The following is a 19,438-nucleotide window of genomic DNA, read 5'->3' as shown; positions in this document are numbered from 1 at the left end:
TTTGGGAATGGTGCCATTACCGAGGGCAGTAGGTCAGCAAGAGTTGTCGTGGCTGTATTAATGTTGCGGCTGCTATAGCAGTTATTATTATTATTAGTTTGACGAACATGCGTCTGAACCTCGAATTTTATAAGGTAATGATCGGACAATACTTTAGTATACGGGAGTATCGTAACTTTGGAGACGGTGATACCCCTGACAAGCACTAGGTCTATCGTATTACCGTTTCGATGCGTGGGTTCATTTATTATTTGTGTGAGACCACAGCTATCAATTACAGTCTGGAGCGCTACGCACGGTGGGTCCGATGGGGTATTCATATGGATATTAAAGTCCCTCATTATGATTATATTATCGGCGTGAAGGTGAAGGTGAAGGTGAATCAGTCAGCATGTTCAGTGACAAGGTGGCAATTATCCATCCATCCATTTTCTACCGCTTATTCCCTTTTGGGGTCGCGGGGGGCGTTGGCGCCTATCTCAGCTACAATCGGGCGGAAGGCGGGGTACACCCTGGACAAGTCACCACCTCATCGCATGGCCAACACAGATAGACAGACAACATTCACAATCTAGGGCCAATTTAGTGTTGCCAATCAACCTATCCTCAGGTGCATGTCTTTGGAGGTGGGAGGAAGCCGGAGTATCCGGAGGGAACCCACGCATTCACGGGGAGAACATGCAAACTCCACACAGAAAGATCCCGAGCCTGGGATTGAACCCAGGACTGCAGGACCTTCGTATTGTGAGGCAGACGCACTAACCCCTCTTCCACCGTGTAGCCCTTGCCAGAAGCATTTTACTTCAATTTTTAGTGGAGGTTAGCTGCAACAGGTAGAGCTGGTGAAGGCCCAGGCTGCAACAAATAGAAGGTCACTAGATTTTAAAGTCCAACATAAGCAGTCAGTAAAGCCCTGTTTTGGTAGTAAGCCTAATGTAAACTGTGTGTTCCTTTGGCCTAAGATGTTTACAATATACAACTTGTACTACAGTAAAATCAGGCTTCACATAGGGCTAGTGGTGCAATGGATAACGCGTCTGACTACGGATCAGAGGATTCGAGTTTACAGATGAGAAGATTCTAGTTTCAACTTCTGTCTATCTTGTTGTTATTTGTCAATTGAACTGAAACAAAAGTCAGTACCATTTCTTAGGGACTGTTTTTTTGCTTTTAAAATAAATATCTACTAACTGGAACATGCATAAGTTGTCTTTTTTATTGTGAATAGATAACTGGAAGATGTATCTGTTGGTATACTCGGGACATTCAATCAGAATAAAGTGGATGAGGAAAAAGGTGAAACAAAACAAATCTTGCCTGAGCACGGCTTCCTCTTGTTAGAGTAAAACATGTTGGGGCTTGGTCACTAGCATTCAAAGTAGTTGTGACTATTCTGTCTATGAACATGAACAGGGAAGCAAACACATTATCAGTCTGGATGGTTTGTTACAGCTGTGATGGTATAGTGGTTAGTACTCTGTGTTGTGGCTGCAGCAACCCTGGTGTGACTCCGGGTCATGGCACCATACCCTTTCATCAAGCTGTACTTTTTTGATGATGATTTTTGAAAAAAGAGGTATGTTGTTCCCTCTGGTAAGTGGTTGAACAAGATGTGAAACCAACCAGGTACTCTGGTGAAATTAAAAATATCTATTTGATGTCATTACAGTATTGTCCTTGATGCATCATTTAATATGACTGATGTGTGCTTTGTGCTGTTACTTTATCACTTGGTAAAATTGCATTATAAGCTCAGTCAATCAATCAATACTTTCTTTCTTTAGTTTATTTCGAATATGAACGTACTTACGGGCTTCACGGTGGAAGAGGGGTTAGTGCGTCTGCCTCACAATACGAAGGTCCTGAGTAGTCGGGGGTTCAATCCCGGGCTCGGGATATTTCTGTGTGGAGTTTGCATGTTCTCCCCGTGACTGTGGGGGTGTCCTCCGGGTACTCCGACTTCCTCCCACCTCCAAAGACATGCACCTGGGGATAGGCCCCTCCCACCTCCTATGACATGCACCTGGGGATAGGCCCCTCCCACTTCCAAAGACATGCACCTGGGGATAGGTTGATTGGCAACACTAAATGGTCCCTAGTGTGTGAAGTTGTCTGTCTATCTGTGTTGGCCCTGCCATGGGAAGGCGACTTGTCCAGGGTGTACACCGCCTTCTGCCCGATTGTAGCTGAGATAGGCACCAGCGCCCCCCCAAAGGGAATAAGCAGCAGAAAAATGGATGGATGGAACATACAACATAATACATCAGACAATTTCATATCATTTAACATTACATCATGTCCGAAAAGGAGTAGGAAGAAGCAAAGCTATTAAAATGAGTTGACTGAAGCTTTCTTAGCCATGTCTCTTTCTGTCATTAAACTCCCAAGTCCATTATCAATCCATGGGGCAGACTTAGTCTTGACTGAAAACTTTTTCAAATGGGCATGCTTGTCCACAACACTCATGTAAATTAACATAAATAAATCCAGTGCAGCCTCAGGGTCTCCCTCACTGCACACCTCCTTCCAATTTAAACAGCATATTTCATCAATAATACACTCATCAAATCTCTTATAAGACCTTGTAAAAATAATTTTTGCTTTAGGTTTAAGAACCCTTGTCTTTCTAGTGACTGCTATTGTATTGTGGTCAGTAAAACTTCCAGGAACCAAGACTGCTTTGCAGCATTGGTCACGGACATTTGTATAAATATGATCAATGCATGTAGCTAAAATAATACCATCACTACCTACACCTATTCTCGTGGGAGGGGCAACAATATGGGACAGATTGCTGTCATGGCGTGGTCGCATCTTTATGCGAGGACTGTTCTCCCAGGAATGCAGGACTGACGGCTCCGGACGAAGGCGTGAAGGTTGGATTAGATTTATTTAATATAAATCTCCCAACTACCAAAATACAGACAGTCCGCAGCATACAGCAAACAACAAAAAGGCAAGCGTGCCTAACAAACGTACATCTTAGACTTAGCATAGGCTATGGCATGGAACAAAAACTTACTTGGAAAAGGTGTGACGCAAACAATGAAACCAGGCCGACAAACTGGCAGAGACAGGCTTAAATAAAAGTTTCTTGATTAGAGCAGGTGCGTACCGGACACACGAGGCAGGTGAACCTAATAGGTAGCCATTGTTAACTAAAACAAACAAGGGTGCACAAATACAGGAACTAATGGAGTCCAAAACTTACAGAACATAACTAAACAACACATGATCTAGACCACAGATCATGACAATTGCAAGCATTTAAAATGGATAGTCAATTATTTGTGTTTGTACGCCCCTGTCCCAGCTAGTCAACATTCATATCACCCAGTAAATAGATTTCTCTATTCCCTGTCAAACATCTCACATAACTCCTTCAGATACAAAAGCATCAGCACTAGGAGGCCTATAGACACAGCATTTCAAATGTGCAAATTGTTAAAATACCAAGCTTCGGCAAAACAACAGTTGTTAACTCACAAACATCAAAAGCGATTAACTAAGTGGATACAATTGTGGCGAAAATAGCAAACTTTAAAGTTCAAGGCGAGCTGGAGGTTAGCGGAAGGGACTGGCTAGCTAGCCACCTGGCTAAAGACACACCAAGCTCGCTGACGGTCGGTGATATGTCTTTTAGACAAACAAATACGCCTTGATCACTTTAAAATCGTCCATAAAGTGTCCATAAAAGTATCCAGCATTGGCACCCTGATTACAATCTGATATATTTGTGACTCAAAATCGGATAAAACGCCAATTTCTGCCCTCGCCAACGGAAAAGCTCTATGAATTTATGCCAAGTAAATCTCTGTAGGATGATGTACAGAATTGGCTTTTGCCTGACATTCCAAACTTTGAATGATATTGATATTGTTTTGGAGGATGTTAAAAAAATAACAACAAAAAAAAACATTAAAATGTTTTAAAACACAATAATTGAAATTTGTGTTTTATCCACAAATGTATGTTAGTAAAAACAAAACCATCCTTCCACAAACAATTCAGCCATTTCATCTATTTTTTAATATTGCATAAAGGTCTGGGGACATACATATAAAACAATCACAACACAATCATCATATTACAAAAGACAGTAATAAAGATAATTAATACAATGGATTATAGAGACCCAACAAATGATTAATAAAACTTAACATTTCAAAATTGTATAAAAGACAACTGTTCAAATTATGTAAAAAGTAAATAATAATATGCTTCCTGAAGTGGTCCAGAAGATGTTTCAGATGTGAAGCAGTACATATGTATATAATAAATAGGGGCTAATCTATGGGATTATTACCATTAGAAATACAAATATGTAATATTTCCATATTCCAAACTATCTCATCTATAAATGTAGAAGCATATTAAAAAAGATTGTTACACAAACAATAACATGTTATATGTGATGATGTTGTTAGAAAGTCAAAATGAAAGTCTGGACAGTTTATTTCAAATCCTGCAGTTTCATTTGCTGCTGCTGTTCTCACCAGCACACTTGTGTTTCTTACACTGGTACTTAGAAGACAATCTTTCACCACACACACTGCAACTCAACACTTTCTCTCCTGGGTGTCTTCTCATGTGTGCTACAAGGCTTGATCGTTCACCAAAGCTTCTGTTGCAGATTGAACAGGAATGTGATTTTTCACCAGTGTGTGTTCTCATGTGTACTTTCACATCTTGACTTTGTGTAAAACCTTTACCACAGGTTGAACAGGAAAAAGCCTTTTCACCAGTGTGTGTTCTCATGTGTCTTTTCAAACTTTGACTTTGTGTAAAACTTTTACCACAGGTTGAACAAGAAAAAGGTTTTTCACCAGTGTGTGTTCTCATGTGTCTTTTCAAATCCTGACTTTGTGCAAAACCTTTACCACATATTGAACAAGAAAAAGTTTTTTTACCACTGTGTGTTCTCATGTGTGCTACAAGGGTTGGTTGGTCACCAAAGCTTCTGTTGCAGATTGAACAGGAATGTGATTTATCACAAGTGTGTGTTCTCTTGTGTGCTTTCAAATTCTGACTTTGTGTAAAACCTTTACCACAGGTTGAACAGGAAAAAGCTTTTTCACCAGTGTGTGTTCTCATGTGTACTTTCAAATCCTGACTTTGTGCAAAACCTTTACCACAGATTGAACAGGAAAAAGGTTTTTCTCCAGTGTGTGTTCTCCAGTGTTTTTTCAAATCCTGACTTTGTGCAAAACTTTTACCACAGATTGAACAAGAAAATGTTTTTTCTCCAGTGTGTGTTCTCATGTGGACTTTCAAATTGTGACTTTGTGTAAAACCTTTACTACAGAGTGAACAAGAAAAAGGTTTTTCTCCAGTGTGTGTTCTCATGTGTCTTTTCAGACGACAATGGTATTGAAAGGTTTTGTGACAGTGAGAACATGTGAAGTGAGTGTTGTCAGTGTGACATGTCTTATCATCTTTAGAGTCTTCATCATCAGTGTCAGGAGAGTGTGACGTTGTGTCCTCACTATCTGATAGTGGAGCTAAGAGCTTGTCTGCTTGTGATCCTCCACAGTGGTCTCCATCAGCTTCTGTTGTCATGTGTTGTGTTGAGCTGCTGCTTGGAGGCTCCCCCCCTCCCCTCTCCTCACTTTCACCTTTCACCTCATCATCTTCACTCTTCACAGGGACACCAGTCACTGGGAACTCCTCCAACCATTTAGGCTGACTGATGCCCTCTTCCTCCTCTTCCTCTTTAATGTGCGGCGGCTCTTGGTCCTCTTCTTCCTCTTTAAAGTAAGGGTTCAGTGGGTTCTCTTGCTCCTTAAAGGGAGGGGTCAGTGGATCATCCTCTTCCTTTTTGATGTGTAAGATCAGTGGGTCCTCCGCTTGCCCTTTAATGTGAAGGGTCAGTTTAACATTATGGGTCTGTGGCGTCTCGTCTTCCTCTTTAATGTGGGGGGGATGTGGCTCCTCTCCTCCCTCTTTGATGTGTTGGGAATGTGGTACCTCTTCTTCCTTGTGTATGTGGGGGTACTGTGGTTCCACCTCCTGCTCATGAGGTAGATGTTCTTCATTGAGGTCTGCGGGACAGGACAAAACAAACATTCTTCAGAAAAGTCCAGCTTTGCTCAGTCACATGAGACATTGTCCTGCACCAACATATGATCTCACAATCTCATCATTTTCCCCTCACAGCAGTCAGGGTACTTCCAGCTGACACATGAAGAAGACCTTCAGGGGAATGCCTTCCCAGGCCAACGTCCAATCCACCTTATTCATATAAAAACATCCTAAAAGTCATTCCTGCAATCCTTAATGGTAGACGCCATACGTGAAAGTGTGCTGTTCTCCCTCTGAATAAGTCATACACACACAGGAAATAATGTACCACATGCCAGCCTCCACGCAGTAGTACTAGTAAAGAGCTCCCCCTGCTGGTGGACAATAATTACTGCCATTTTCACATTTATCTTTAGAGACACGTCTGCTCTAAAAATAGCATGAGCATAGTCAACATCCATCCATCCATTGTCTACTGCTTGTCCCATTCGGGGTCACGCATGTTGGCCAAAAAAGATGACATCTGTTTTGCTTTCATTTAGATAATGTCGCCACAGTTAAACTGGGAAGAAGTAATCAGATTACTGACTACTCCTTCAAAAGATAACTTGTTTACCTTATTAATAATAGTAATATTGAATTAATTTAGTGTGTTTCTAGACACTCAAATTGCGTTAGAGTGAGAACTGAGAAGACATCATTCATGCAGTCCACACATTCAATGTGGTAAGCTACATTTAATTATTATAATAATATTAACTAGATGAAGCAATTCCTGAAAGAATTCTGTGTGAATTCTCCAATGCTGAAGTTGAACTGAAAGGTTGACAGAATGTAGTATGAATGTAAGAATAGTTTGAATGTTGAAGACTTTGAACTTCGGGAAAACCGGGATTTTTTTTAAGTTCTTAAACCAACATGCTTTTTTGTCCTGACTCAGAGGAATGTTTTGACAGTGGAACGGTTGAAATGGGTTGAACAATGTGAAAGGAGTCATCGCACTAAAGAAGGTTGGAAATAAGGTTAGAAAAAAACGGGAATTCCTGTAAATTTGTTGAATGTGGAAAACTGGTTGTTTGAATTTCCAGGATGAATTGAATGTGTTGAAGGTAGAATGGTTTGAAAGATGTGGGAATTGTGGAAATTTGAAACATGGATAATTCGTTTTGAATGGGGAAAATGTCCCTAAAAACCGGGAATTCCAGAAAATCCAGGAATTTCTTTTAATAAGTGTTGAAAGGGAGCACACAATTCCTGAACACACTGAATATTTTGAAGTTGGAACGGTTTGAATCAGATGAAAAATGTGGGAGTTCTGGAACTTTTATTTTATTCCTTTCAATGGGAATTTCATGGAAATTTTGGAGAATTTCGGGGAAAGCAGGAATTTTTTGGGACATGCTAAAAAATGTGAATGTTCTGAATGAGTTGAAATGGTTGGTGTTGGAATTTTTCAAATCGGTTTAGAAATGTTGAAGTCGTAACATTTTTAATTGAGAAATGGTTTTATGGAATTTCTTTAATTTCGGGAACACTGGAAATTTTTCCAATTCAAAAACAGCTTTGTTTTCTGTCCTGATTAAAAGGATTGATTTGACGGTGGAACGGTTAAGGTGGGTTGAAAAATGTTGTAATTTCAATTTCCAGAATTAGTGGAATATGTTGAATTGTTTGAATCGGTTGAAAAATGTGTAAATGGTGTCATTTTGAAAAAAAGCTCATTCATTTTAGAGAGGACCTCCCATTGGCTCCATTGCAAGTGGACTTTTATTTACATTTATGAGTAAGAATTAGGGCTGGGCGATATATGGAATATACTCCATATATCGAGACAACCGTAATATGTCAAGTATGTAAGGCTGGGCGATACGACTAAAAAATGTATCACGATATAACTGTTTCATATCAGTCGATATTGATAATTATTGATATAAAAAAAACCCAACTGTTTTAAATAAAGACCAGGAGAAAAAAGGCTGAAATTAAATACTTTTATTTTAAATTTAACCTTTAACCTTTCAAACGATGTCAGCATTATAAATGAAAATACTGGTCGATGTGCAAAATATTGACATTAAACAAATGCTTAATCTAACAAAATGTGCAAAGTATTGTAATTAAGAAATTAGTAGTGTACAACTCAGGCTTTGAAGCCATATTGGTAACGATATATGCAAATAAATAACAGTCAAATTAAGCAAGCAGAAACAAACATGTCTAACAGAATATTATAAACATCGGAATAAACTTGCGTCTGAACATCTGTGACAAAACAAACCTTTTACCCTCTTCAGTCATTTATGGAATAATCAAACCAACTTCAGCATATAAAAAAAATAACTCAAGCAACTACTCAACCATCGCTTCACTTTTTATTTACAATTTCCTCTCGTGCTGCCGTACTCATATTCCCATTTCGTTTCACTCCTCGTGGTCAGCTAGACGTTGTTGCTTTTTTTAATTTCCTGTTAGCATTTCCCAGAATGCCTTGCGGTTCAGGCTCAGCCGTGATAGGTCGAGAAGCCAAAGCCCTTCCTCTGCCTACACCTCCCAAAGTGCCGTGCGGTTCCAGCTGGGCCTTACTTCCTATTTTTTTTCTAACAGAACTCAATGAAATTATCGAACGTTCTATCAACCCCATTTTCTATTGATAGTGATCACATGTCTATCGCGATATATATTGTTATTGTTTTATCGCCCAGCCCTACAAGTATGTGGCAAAAGTGTTGCTACAAAAAGTAGCAGCACCGCTAATGTGTAGCATCATTTGAAAAGTCACCCGCTAAAGAATGAGGAGTCCTTGAAACTCTGCATGTCAACATCTCAGTTTGGTGCCACACCCACAAAATGCCCAAGCAACCATTTCCACATCAACCCCATATTAAAAAATTGGTCAACAACAGAAGGAGATAACGTCCCTAGGAACCTACCACATAGCGAAGGACATACACTATTTGATTTCCTATTATGCAGCACATTTTTATTTGACACTTATTGAAATAGCTTGTGTGACATCATGCACAAAAGTGCACTTTATTTGTTTTAAACTATTGTAGTGGCCTTCTGTACACAAAGTGCACTGTAATTTAGTGTTGTTTTGATGTCATCTTAGTGACATCATGCAGAAAAGTGCACTTTATTTGTTTTAAACTATTGTAGTGGCCTTCAGTACACAAAGAGCACTGTAATTTAGTGTTGTTTTGATGTCATCTTAGTGACATCATGCACAAAAGTGCACTCATAGCTTGTTTTGAAATGTCTCTGACAATCTTGCACTTTCTGTTTGGAAATGACATGAATGTTTGTGCCACTGTTTAATAACTGTTTAATAAATACACTTTTGCTAATTTGACTTAGTTGTGGTTTCCCTCTCTGCATGAAAGTTTAAAAGTAGCATATATGAATGCAGTATGAAGAAGAATGTTTGAATGTAGACACATAGAATCATCATACTGCTGTGATTATATGCATCAAGTGTTCATTCAAGGCTAAGGCAAAATATCCACATATATATGCTGTATCGTGATGTGGACTAAAAATATTGAGATATTATTAAAAGGCCATATCGCCCAGCCCAGTTAGAATGTGATTTATTTTGTGTAAATATATCAACCGTTGTGTCTTTCATAATGATTGTGAAAAATAGAAAAAAAAACCCAAAAAGTGCAGTTCACCTCTAAATTCCAGTGATTATATTCAAGACTTGAAATGTATGAGCATGAAGTGATGAAGCCTACTTGGATGAGAGGACAAAGGTCTTGTAAGACAAAGTGAAGAGTCCAGTTGTGATGGATTGAATGCCCTGAGAATAAAATGTTGTGCTTACTTGGACTGTGATGAAGCTGTGAGGACTCAGGTGGTTTGTCTTCATGCTCTTCAGTCTTCACAGAGACAACAGTCAGTGGAAACTTGCTGACATCAGCCTCCTCCTGCCCTACAGGACACTCTCCCTCCTGACTGATCCACACTTCCTCCTCTTCCTCTTTCATGTGGGGGGGCTGTGGATCCTCCTCTTCCTTTTTTATGTGAGGGGGCTGCTGGACATCTGTTGGGTAAATAAGTAAATAAGATAAAGAGAGAATAGAAATAGTTTTGAACTGACACTGTTAACACAATGACATTATTTGTGTTCTTTCCTGTGTTGTGTTAAAAGTGTGTAGCAAAACAACCAATAAAAACACAGGAAATACCTCCTTTTTTCCTAAAATTAATTCAAAAGTGGTACAGTGAGTACAAAAACAGACTTGGAAATTTAATGAGGGGCAATTTGAAAAGTTTTTATAAGTACGAGGCAGCATTGATTGAAGCACTCTTAACTTCACTGATGTAAAGTGGGTAAATATTGTTTTGTGTATACGGTCTATGACACCTAAACTTTATCTGTAAACTTAACCATATTATTTTAATGCCATAGTTATTACTATAACTAAAATATCCTGGAAATTCAAAAAATCTAATTCCAAAATCACTGCAATAACATTCATGGTATGTTTTTGTGATCATGCAAAATATTTTTTGGTGGTCATTTTGTTGGCTGGGCCAAAAGGAACTTTCACAAAAACATGTTTTACTATGTGCTGTTTTATGGAGTATCTTCATCAACAATTCCTCTTTAGGAATAGGAGACCATCTACGACAAGCTGAAGGAAAGTCAGTCACCTTAATAATTCAAGTTTTGACTACTTTAGTTATTGAAAATAATTGTTTATGTTCACTTATTGATACTTGTAAGTCAGATTTAGGAAGTGAAATTATAACTTTAATTAGATTTGTTTACAGTATAAAATGTATTTAGTGACTGTGTGGGTTTTATGTAAACATGTTGATACAGGTTTACTTCTTGGGGACTGGAACACAGATATGTCCTGAAAGGATGCACCCATTTTTAAAACCTTCACTAAGCTGTGCCACCAACATTGTCTCACTTAGCTCATTAAGCAAACTACCAGGGTGAGTGAGTCCTGTTAAACCTTCATAGACCTCCTTGTTACTTCTGACCAGTCTCAGATCACTACGAGTGGAACTACTGTATTAGGCTTAAGTGATCATTCCATCATTTTCTGTACCCATGAAGAACAGAACCGAGGCTAACGGCCACAAAACAAGAGAAGCTAGAATCCTCAAGACCTAGACTAGCAAGTCTTTCAATGACAAACTGCCGAAATAAGACTTGCCTCGGTACTTGCAAGTACACAGGTCTTTGGGTCAATTCCTATCCTCAGAAAAGTAGATAACTTCACACTCAAAGTGGGTGACAATATAATAACAAACAAAAATGAGATTACCTATCTTGGTTGCATCGTAGAGACTAATCTCTCCAGTGAAAAAATGACTACTAAGGTGGTCAAAGAATCAACCAATGAATTCTGTTCTTACTAGTGTTGTCCCGATACCAATATTATAGTACCGGGACCTATACCAAAATGTATTTCGATACTTTTCAATACTTCTCTAAATAAATGGGACCACAAAAAAGTACATTATTGGCTTTATTTTAACAAAAAATCTTAGGGTACATTAAACATATGATTCTTATTCAAAGTTTTTCCTAAATAAAATAGTAAACATACTAGACAACTCACCCCAATAGTGATGAAGTGCTTCGAGAGGATAGTCATGTCACACATCAAGAAGACCATCCCAGACACACTGGACCCTCTACAGCAGGGGTCACCAACCTTTTTGAAACCAAGAGCTACTTCTTGGGTACTGATCAATGCGAAGGGCTTCCAGTTTGATACATTCTTAAATAAATTGCCAGAAATAGCCAATTTGCTCAAATTACCTTAAATAAATAAATCTATATATATAAAAAATGGGTATTTCCATCCATCCATTTTCTACCGCTTATTCCCTTTTGGGGTTGCGGGGGGCGCTGGCGCTTATCTCAGCTACAATCGGGCGGAAGGCGGGGTGCACCCTGGACAAGTCGCCACCTCATCGCAGGGCCAACACAATTTCTGTCTGTCATTTTGTCGTAAATGTTTTTTCTTTTTACGGATTTTTTTTTTTGTAGAGAATAAATGATGAAAAAAAAACTTAATTGAACAGTTTAAAAGAGGAGAAAACACGAAAAAAATTAAAATAAAATTTTTAAAAATAGTTTATCTTTAAAATTCAAAATTCAACCGAAAAAAATGAAGAGAAAAACTAGCTAATTTGAATCTTTTTGAAAAAATTAAAAAAAATAATTTATGGAACATCATTAGTAATTTTTCCTGATTAATATTAATTTTTGAATTTTGATGACATGTTTTCAATAGGTTAAAATCCAATCTGCACTTTGTTAGAATATATAATAAATTGGACCAAGCGATATTTCTAACAAAGACAAATCATTATTTCTTCTAAATCTTCCATAACAAAAATTTTAAAAGTAATTCAAAATACTTTGAAATAAGATTTAAATTTGATTCTACAGATTTTGTAGATTTGCCAGAATAATTTCTTAGAATTTTAATCATAATAAGTTTGAAGAAATATTTCACTAATATACTTTGTCGAAAAAACAGAAGCTAAAATGAAGAATTATATTAAAATGTATTTATTATTCCTTACAATAAAAATAAAAAAATACTTGAACATTGATTTAAATTTACAGGAAAGAAACCGCCTTCCGCCCGATTGTAGCTGAGATAGGCGCCAGCGCCCCCCGCGACCCCGAAAGGGAATAAGCGGTAGAAAAATGGATGGATGGATGGAAGAGGAAGGTATTGAAAAGGTAAAAAGGTGAATGTGTTTAAAAATCCTAAAATCAATTTTAAGGTTGTATATTTTCTCAAAAAATTGTCTTTCTGAGAGTTATAAGAAGCAAAGTAAAAAAAATAAATGAATGTATTTAAACAAGTGAATACCAAGTCTTTAAAATATTTTCTTGGATTTTCAAATTCTGTTTGAGTTTTGTCTCTCTTAGAATTAAAAAGGTCAAGCAAAGCGAGACCAGCTTGCTAGTAAATAAATACAATTTAAAGAATAGAGGCAGCTCACTGGTAAGTGCTGCTATTTGAGCTATTTTTCGAAAAGGCCAGCGGGCGATTCATCTGGTCCTAACAGGCGACCTGGTGCCCGCGTTGGTGACCCCTGCTCTACAGTTTGCCTACCGGCAGAACCGGTCCACTGAGGTTGCAGTCAACCCCGTCATCCACACCACCCTCACCCACGTAGAGGGCAAGGACACCTATGCCAGGCTATTATTCATCGACTACAGCTCTGCTTTTAACACGGTCATCCCACAAAAACTCACTGCTAAACTCATCACTGTTGGTCTGACACCAACTCTCTGTGACTGGGTCCTGAACTTTCTCACAAACCGGCCCCAGTCAGTCAGAATCAGCAACCAGACATCAGGAACAAAGGTTCTAAGCATTGGGACCCCCCAAGGCTGCGTGCTGAGCCCCCTATTGTACACCCTCTTCACACACGACTGTGTGGCCTCCCAGAACAACACCACTATCATCAAGTTAGCAGATGATACTACGGTCGTCGGACTGATCACCGGGGGATCTGAGGCAGTGTACAGAAGGGAGGTAGCGGAACTGGTGGCCTGGTGTCAGGATAATAATCTCTTCTTGAACACAGACAAGACCAAGGAGATGATTATTGACCCATGGAGAAGGAGTGCACAGTACACACCTCTGTACATAGGGGGGACAAAGGTGGACAGGGTGAAAACCTGTAAATTCCCCGGGACCCACATCAGCGAGGACCTCACCTGGGGACACAACACCCAACAAACAATAAAGAAAGCCCAGCAGCGACTGTACTTCCTAAGAAGGCTGAGAAAATTTGGCATGCCACCAAAAATTCTCAGCAACTTCTATAGAAGTACGGTTGAGAGTGTCCTTACCAGCTCAATCACGGTCTGGTATGGAAACTGCACTGCTAAGGACAGGAAGGCACTCCAGCGAGTGATTAAAACTGCTCAGTACATATCAGGAGCAGCCTTCCCCTCACTACAGGACATGTAGTCTACCAGGGCCACCAGGAGAGCACACATCATCATCAAGGACAGTACACAGTCTCTTCAGCCTCCTACCATCAGGCAGACCATACAGGAGCCTGAAATCCAGGACTACCAGACTGACTAACAGTTTCTTCCCACAGGCCATCAGGCTTGTGAATGCTAACTTTTGAATGCTAGCTCCCTCCAACTCCCCGTTTTTACTTTTGTCTTTTTGAACAAAAGACAGCTACCTTGACCACCCCCTAACTGTGAACCATCACTGTAGACACGTTTCACCGTTGATCACTAAAGACACTTTAACTGCTGCTGTGACCCAAGGTCACCTCCATATTTATACTGTTGACTGTCAATCAGAATGTGCAATAATGTTATGTTACTTACTGTGCCTTGTATATACATTTTTATTTTTTATTTTTAGCTAAGTACCGTGTGACTTGTTGAAGGGTGGACTAGCAAAGTAAGATTTTCATTGTACGGCAAACTGTCTGTTTAACTGTGCATATGACAATAAACAATCTTGAATAAAAAAGTGATTTGATGTAATATTTTGATATTTACACATCGCATATTTACACACACGCATTTTACTAGAATACCCTTATGAGCATTACATATATCAATATCAAGTACCTACTGTACTGTTTACTTGTTGAAATACCCTTTTTAGAGCAAATATCTACCCAAATGGCCACTTTGTTGCTGCCAAAAATGTATTTTAAGTAATATTTTGATATTGACACATCTCATCTCTGCATATTTTACTAGAATACTCTTATGGACATTACATATATATATAAAGTACCTACTGTACTGTATACTTGTAGAAATACCTTTTACAAAGCTAAAATATACCAAAACAACCACTCTGCTGCTGCCAAAATTTGATTTCAAGTAATATTTTGATACTGACAAATCTCATCTCTGCATAGTTTACTAAAATACCCTTATGAGCATTACATGTATCAAAATCAAGTACCTACTGTACCGTTTACTTGTTGAAATACCATTTTTAGAGCAAATATCTACCCAAATGGCCACTTTACTGCTGCCAAAAATGTATTTTAAGTAATATTTTGATACTGACACATCTCATCTCTGCATATTTTACTAAATACTCTTATGGGCATGACATATATATAAATCAATTACCTACTGTATACTTGTAGAAATACCCTTTACAAAGCTAAAATATACCAAAACAACCACTTTACTGCTGCCAAAAATTGATTTCAAGTAATATTTTGATATTTACACATCTCATCTCGGCATATTGTACTGGAATACCCTTATGGGCATTACACATGTATAAACCTAGTACCTACTGTACTGTTTACTTGTTGAAATACCCCATTTAGAGCTAAAAACTACCCAATTTGCTACTTTACTGCGACCAATAATCGATTCCAGATAATATCAACAATAATAACAAAATTGTCAGAATAATTGTATATAAGTTATAAAACAACTTTGTTTTCCATTGAATTCAGGTCCCCTGCGAGAACACCAAAACTGTCTTTCATCTTATCAAACAAAAGGCTTGTAAAACTCCAGTATCTGCGATGGGATGCAACATGGAGGTGTCGGTTTCTTTGATCTATTGACAGCCACAGGAGACCTTTTCTTGACCCGAGAGCTACAAAGCGGAGAGGGAGCAGACCTGACGCAGCACAAGGCACCTTTTCTTTTAACGGTTTATGATCGAGTGCGACAGCCATTTACGACCCCCCTCCCTTTAGAAACATCTGAAGCTATGTAATCAGAAAAGCCCCAAAGGAAAGAGGACGCGTGGAACTCCCTCGTCAGAGCGTGGTGGGAAACTGTACGAAGTTGCAGCCAAGACGTTTCTCCTCATGAGCTAAATTGAATCCTGTCTGTGTTTGATTTCTTTGCTCCTTGTCTTGTTTAATAGATGTCATCGGCAAAAATGTCAAAGCATATCTCTGAAACACAATATTATACCTTCTGAAAACGATAGCAAGAATATACCTACAAATTTCAGAAAACGTCACGAGCAAACACTTTGTTTAAAAAGTTTTTACTGCCTTTTTAGCCCTTTCCTCATCGCAGCCACCCCCTCGTCTTCTCCCCCCCAGCCATGGTTGCAACCCCCTACTCCTCCACCAGACATTAGTCATCTTTGTGGACCAGGTCAGAGGTCAACTGAGGAAGCTGCATCCTAGAAACTATCTGGTGCGCACCAGAATCTATCTAGTGTGCACTATGTAATATTTAAGTACAGTCTTTTATTTTCCAATCAATTCATTTTGTAACATGAATTGATTAACGTGGACCCCGACTTAAACAAGTTGAAAAACTTATTCGGGTGTTCAATTGTACGGAATATGTACCGAACTGTGCAATCTACTAATAAAAGTATCAATCAATCATTCAATCAATTCCTACATGCAAACACAGTGTTACTGTTCAAACTGTGTGTAATGCAACAGTATTTAAAATTATTAAATATACTCGTTAAATAATGTGTCCTCCTTGTTTTTAATGAATAATTAAGGCCTACTATGCTACTGTATTTTAATGCTGTTCATGATGGTGGTACTTGGAAATCCAAGTATTTTCTGAGGTGGTACTTGGTTAAAAAAGTTTGACAACTACTGACGTAATGACATTGTAAACTAAATTGGCAGACACCTTTTTGTTTTACCTAAACGGCGTCTGCTCATACATCGCGCTTCCAACGAGATCCCGTCACCCCCCGAGTAAAAAGGTTCCACAACTGTTCACGTTTTACCATCTCATCTTATTTTTCATCATGTGAATGTTTGAAGTGGAACTAAATATGATCTCTGAGAGGGGTACACATTATTACCAAAGCAGGGCCCCCGTCCACATATACCAGCGTTTCTCAAAGTGTGGGGCGGGCCCCACCTGTGGGGAATAGAGACATGACAGGTGGGGCGCGAGGAACGGGAGGGAATTTCACGTAAAAACATTTTTTCATTATTATATTCTTGCGGCGGCAATGACCAAGAAGAGCGCGGAGTTGGAATATAATTACATCACTTTATGTACATATTTATATCATATTTACATAATATGTAACTACAAGCTCCATTCACAGACAGAGTCCCACTGCTTTTATGAGCGGTCAAGCGAGTCAAAAGCCGAAAATGTTTTTTTATTTTTTATTTGTGGCGGCCGTAATTCTTTCGTGGCGAGCCGCCACAAATAAATGAATGTGTGGGAAACCCTGACATGAATGTTACTTTATGTTCAATACATTTGAAAATGTTAAGCTTGGCATTAGTGAATTATATTTATATAGCGCTTTTCTCTAGTGACACACATAGTGAAACCCAATATCTAAGTTACATTTAAACCAGTGTGGGTGGCACTGGGAGCAGGTGGGTAAAGTGTCTTGCCCAAGGACACAAGGGCAGTGACTAGGATGGCGGAAGCGGGAATCGAACCTGCAACCCTCAAGTTGCTGGCACGGCTGCTCTACCATCCGAGCTATGCCGCCCCATTAGCGTTCTGTTGTGGCGATGGGGGCAGGTGGGGCTTGAAAACTCCCCCTTGTCCAAAGTGGGGGATGACAAAAAAAGTTTGAGAACCACTGACGTATACAATACTACTACATATCTGATGAAAAACAACATTATTTTTGTTTTTTTAATTATAAGTGTGCCAAATCACCTCTATTTGGACATTATCTAATGCAGGGGTGTCCAAAGTGCGGCCCGGGGGCCATTTGCGGCCCGCAGCTAATCGTTTACCCACCCGCCACACATTCTGCAAAAATTGCAAAATTGATAGTATTGCAAAAATTCAAAAACACATTTAAAAAAAGTGGAATGAGGTGAAATATAGTGAGAAAACGTGGCAATGTTGACACAAAGCTGCCATGCAGGCAGTTTTTTTTTTTCCTTGTGTCTTTATTTGTTTTTTTTTTCCATGTTTTATGTAGAAAAATATTGCATATGTTGTGTGGTTGCCATATAAAAAGATCAAAATTTGGACAAAAGAACATAAAATAAACAAAATAATAGTTCAAACTTAAAATCGACAGATATATCCGAAGTTTATCTTTAAATTTAAGTGTTAAAAGTAAAAAAAAAAAAATCTAATAAAAATGAATCACTTTATGAGTGGGGAACCTTTCGGATCTCAAATATATTTAGTAGGATTTTATTTAACTTTTCACTGTGATTACTCAAAAATATTAAATAATTAAAATCAATGATGTCCTGCATTATTGATCTTTGAGGGCTTGAATTGCTAAATAAAGGAACTCTCCTGAAGGAATCAATAAAGTACTAACTATCTATCTAAATACTGCATATTTCAGTTTTACGATGAAAAAACAAGTTGTCTTTGACTGAAAAGGCACAAAACCTTATTTGTTTTACTTTATATCAACCTCAAGTTGATATAGAGATTTACTGTAAGCATTAAATAAAAAAATAATAATAATAATTTGACCTTTTTTTTTAACATTTTAGTGACTGAGACCCTCTATGCTCCCCAGAAGCCCTAAGGATTAAAAAAAAAATCCATATATTTTGTTATGGTTTGAAAATGAAAAATATCAAAATGGCCCCTGCATGCTTACATTTTTCCGTGTTCGGCCCTCTGTGGAAAAAGTTTGGACACCCCTGATCTAATGGAAATGACTGCTGCAAACACGTCATGTTCATGATGAAATATAAAGTTAGTAAAGATGTGAGAGTAAGAAGTAAACAAACCTGTTCTGTGTAACACAACTTGAGGTTTCTTGAAAACAGCTTCCAATAGTTGACGTAGTCTCTCGTTCTCTTCTTTTGTCCGAGAAAGTTCCTCTTTGTACTCTGCTATCGTTCTTTCACACATTTTCACACAACAAAGTTCTTCCTCATACTTTGCTATCGTTCTTTCGCACATTTTCACACAATCACAACACTTTACTCTCACACTTGATCTTAACTAAGCGATGTGTTGATCAAATCCGCGTCTCTTTGTTAGCGGCTAACATGCTAAGCTAACTAGCATGCTAAGCTAATTGGCGCGCTCAAACAACTATCAAGCTAAGCGGGCCTAATAATCTCCAAATGTGGCTGAGACGAGTGGAGTTTATCCTGACACGGAGGATGAATAAAGTGTAGTTAGTAGCAATGTGAGGAGATGTGCCGAGGCTTAGAAGCGTGTGTGGAGAAAAGGAGGACTTTGCCGCAAAGCGCATGTCTTCCAAGCATGCGTCCGTAGGGGCGGGGCCAAAGAGTCATAGTTGTGATGTTTTGGGCTAGGGAGTATAAGAACTACACTACCCAGCATGCAACAGTAGTGACGAGCATGCGCGGTAGCCCCGTGAAGTGGTGTCGTATGTCGCCATGCAGACAGCTAGAATGTGGTTATGAGCACGCTGTGTGAGTCAACGTTGAACACGCCTCGTCTGCATTTATTACAATTAGACAGACAATACAATAAATGCATTAAAAACAGTACTAGTTAATTATTCTC

At 38.7% G+C, this 19,438-nt stretch overlaps 1 protein-coding gene across 3 annotated transcripts; it reads right to left on the bottom strand.

The window, feature by feature from the left end:
* Positions 1–4,006: 4,006 nt before the first annotated feature.
* Positions 4,007–19,204, bottom strand: LOC133547391 (gastrula zinc finger protein XlCGF57.1-like). Of its 3 annotated transcripts, none has more exons than XM_061893074.1 (3): positions 18,688–19,204; positions 9,848–10,066; positions 4,007–6,041 (listed from the first exon to the last, which is right to left on the bottom strand). In XM_061893074.1, exons 1-3 carry the CDS (start codon positions 18,860–18,862, stop codon positions 4,474–4,476), a joined length of 1,962 nt encoding a protein of 653 aa, XP_061749058.1. In that variant the 5' UTR covers positions 18,863–19,204; the 3' UTR covers positions 4,007–4,473. The 3 variants fall into 3 exon arrangements, with proteins under 3 accessions (XP_061749058.1, XP_061749060.1, XP_061749059.1); XM_061893076.1 differs by lacking the exon at positions 18,688–19,204 and adding an exon at positions 11,604–11,751; XM_061893075.1 differs by lacking the exon at positions 9,848–10,066.
* Positions 19,205–19,438: the final 234 nt, after the last annotated feature.

The sequence above is a fragment of the Nerophis ophidion genome, unplaced genomic scaffold, assembly GCF_033978795.1.
Source record: "Nerophis ophidion isolate RoL-2023_Sa unplaced genomic scaffold, RoL_Noph_v1.0 HiC_scaffold_94, whole genome shotgun sequence".
Classification (NCBI taxonomy): Eukaryota; Metazoa; Chordata; class Actinopteri; order Syngnathiformes; family Syngnathidae; genus Nerophis; species Nerophis ophidion.
The sequence above is the reverse complement of the archived record's forward strand: the minus strand, read 5'-3'. Positions and strand labels throughout refer to the sequence as shown.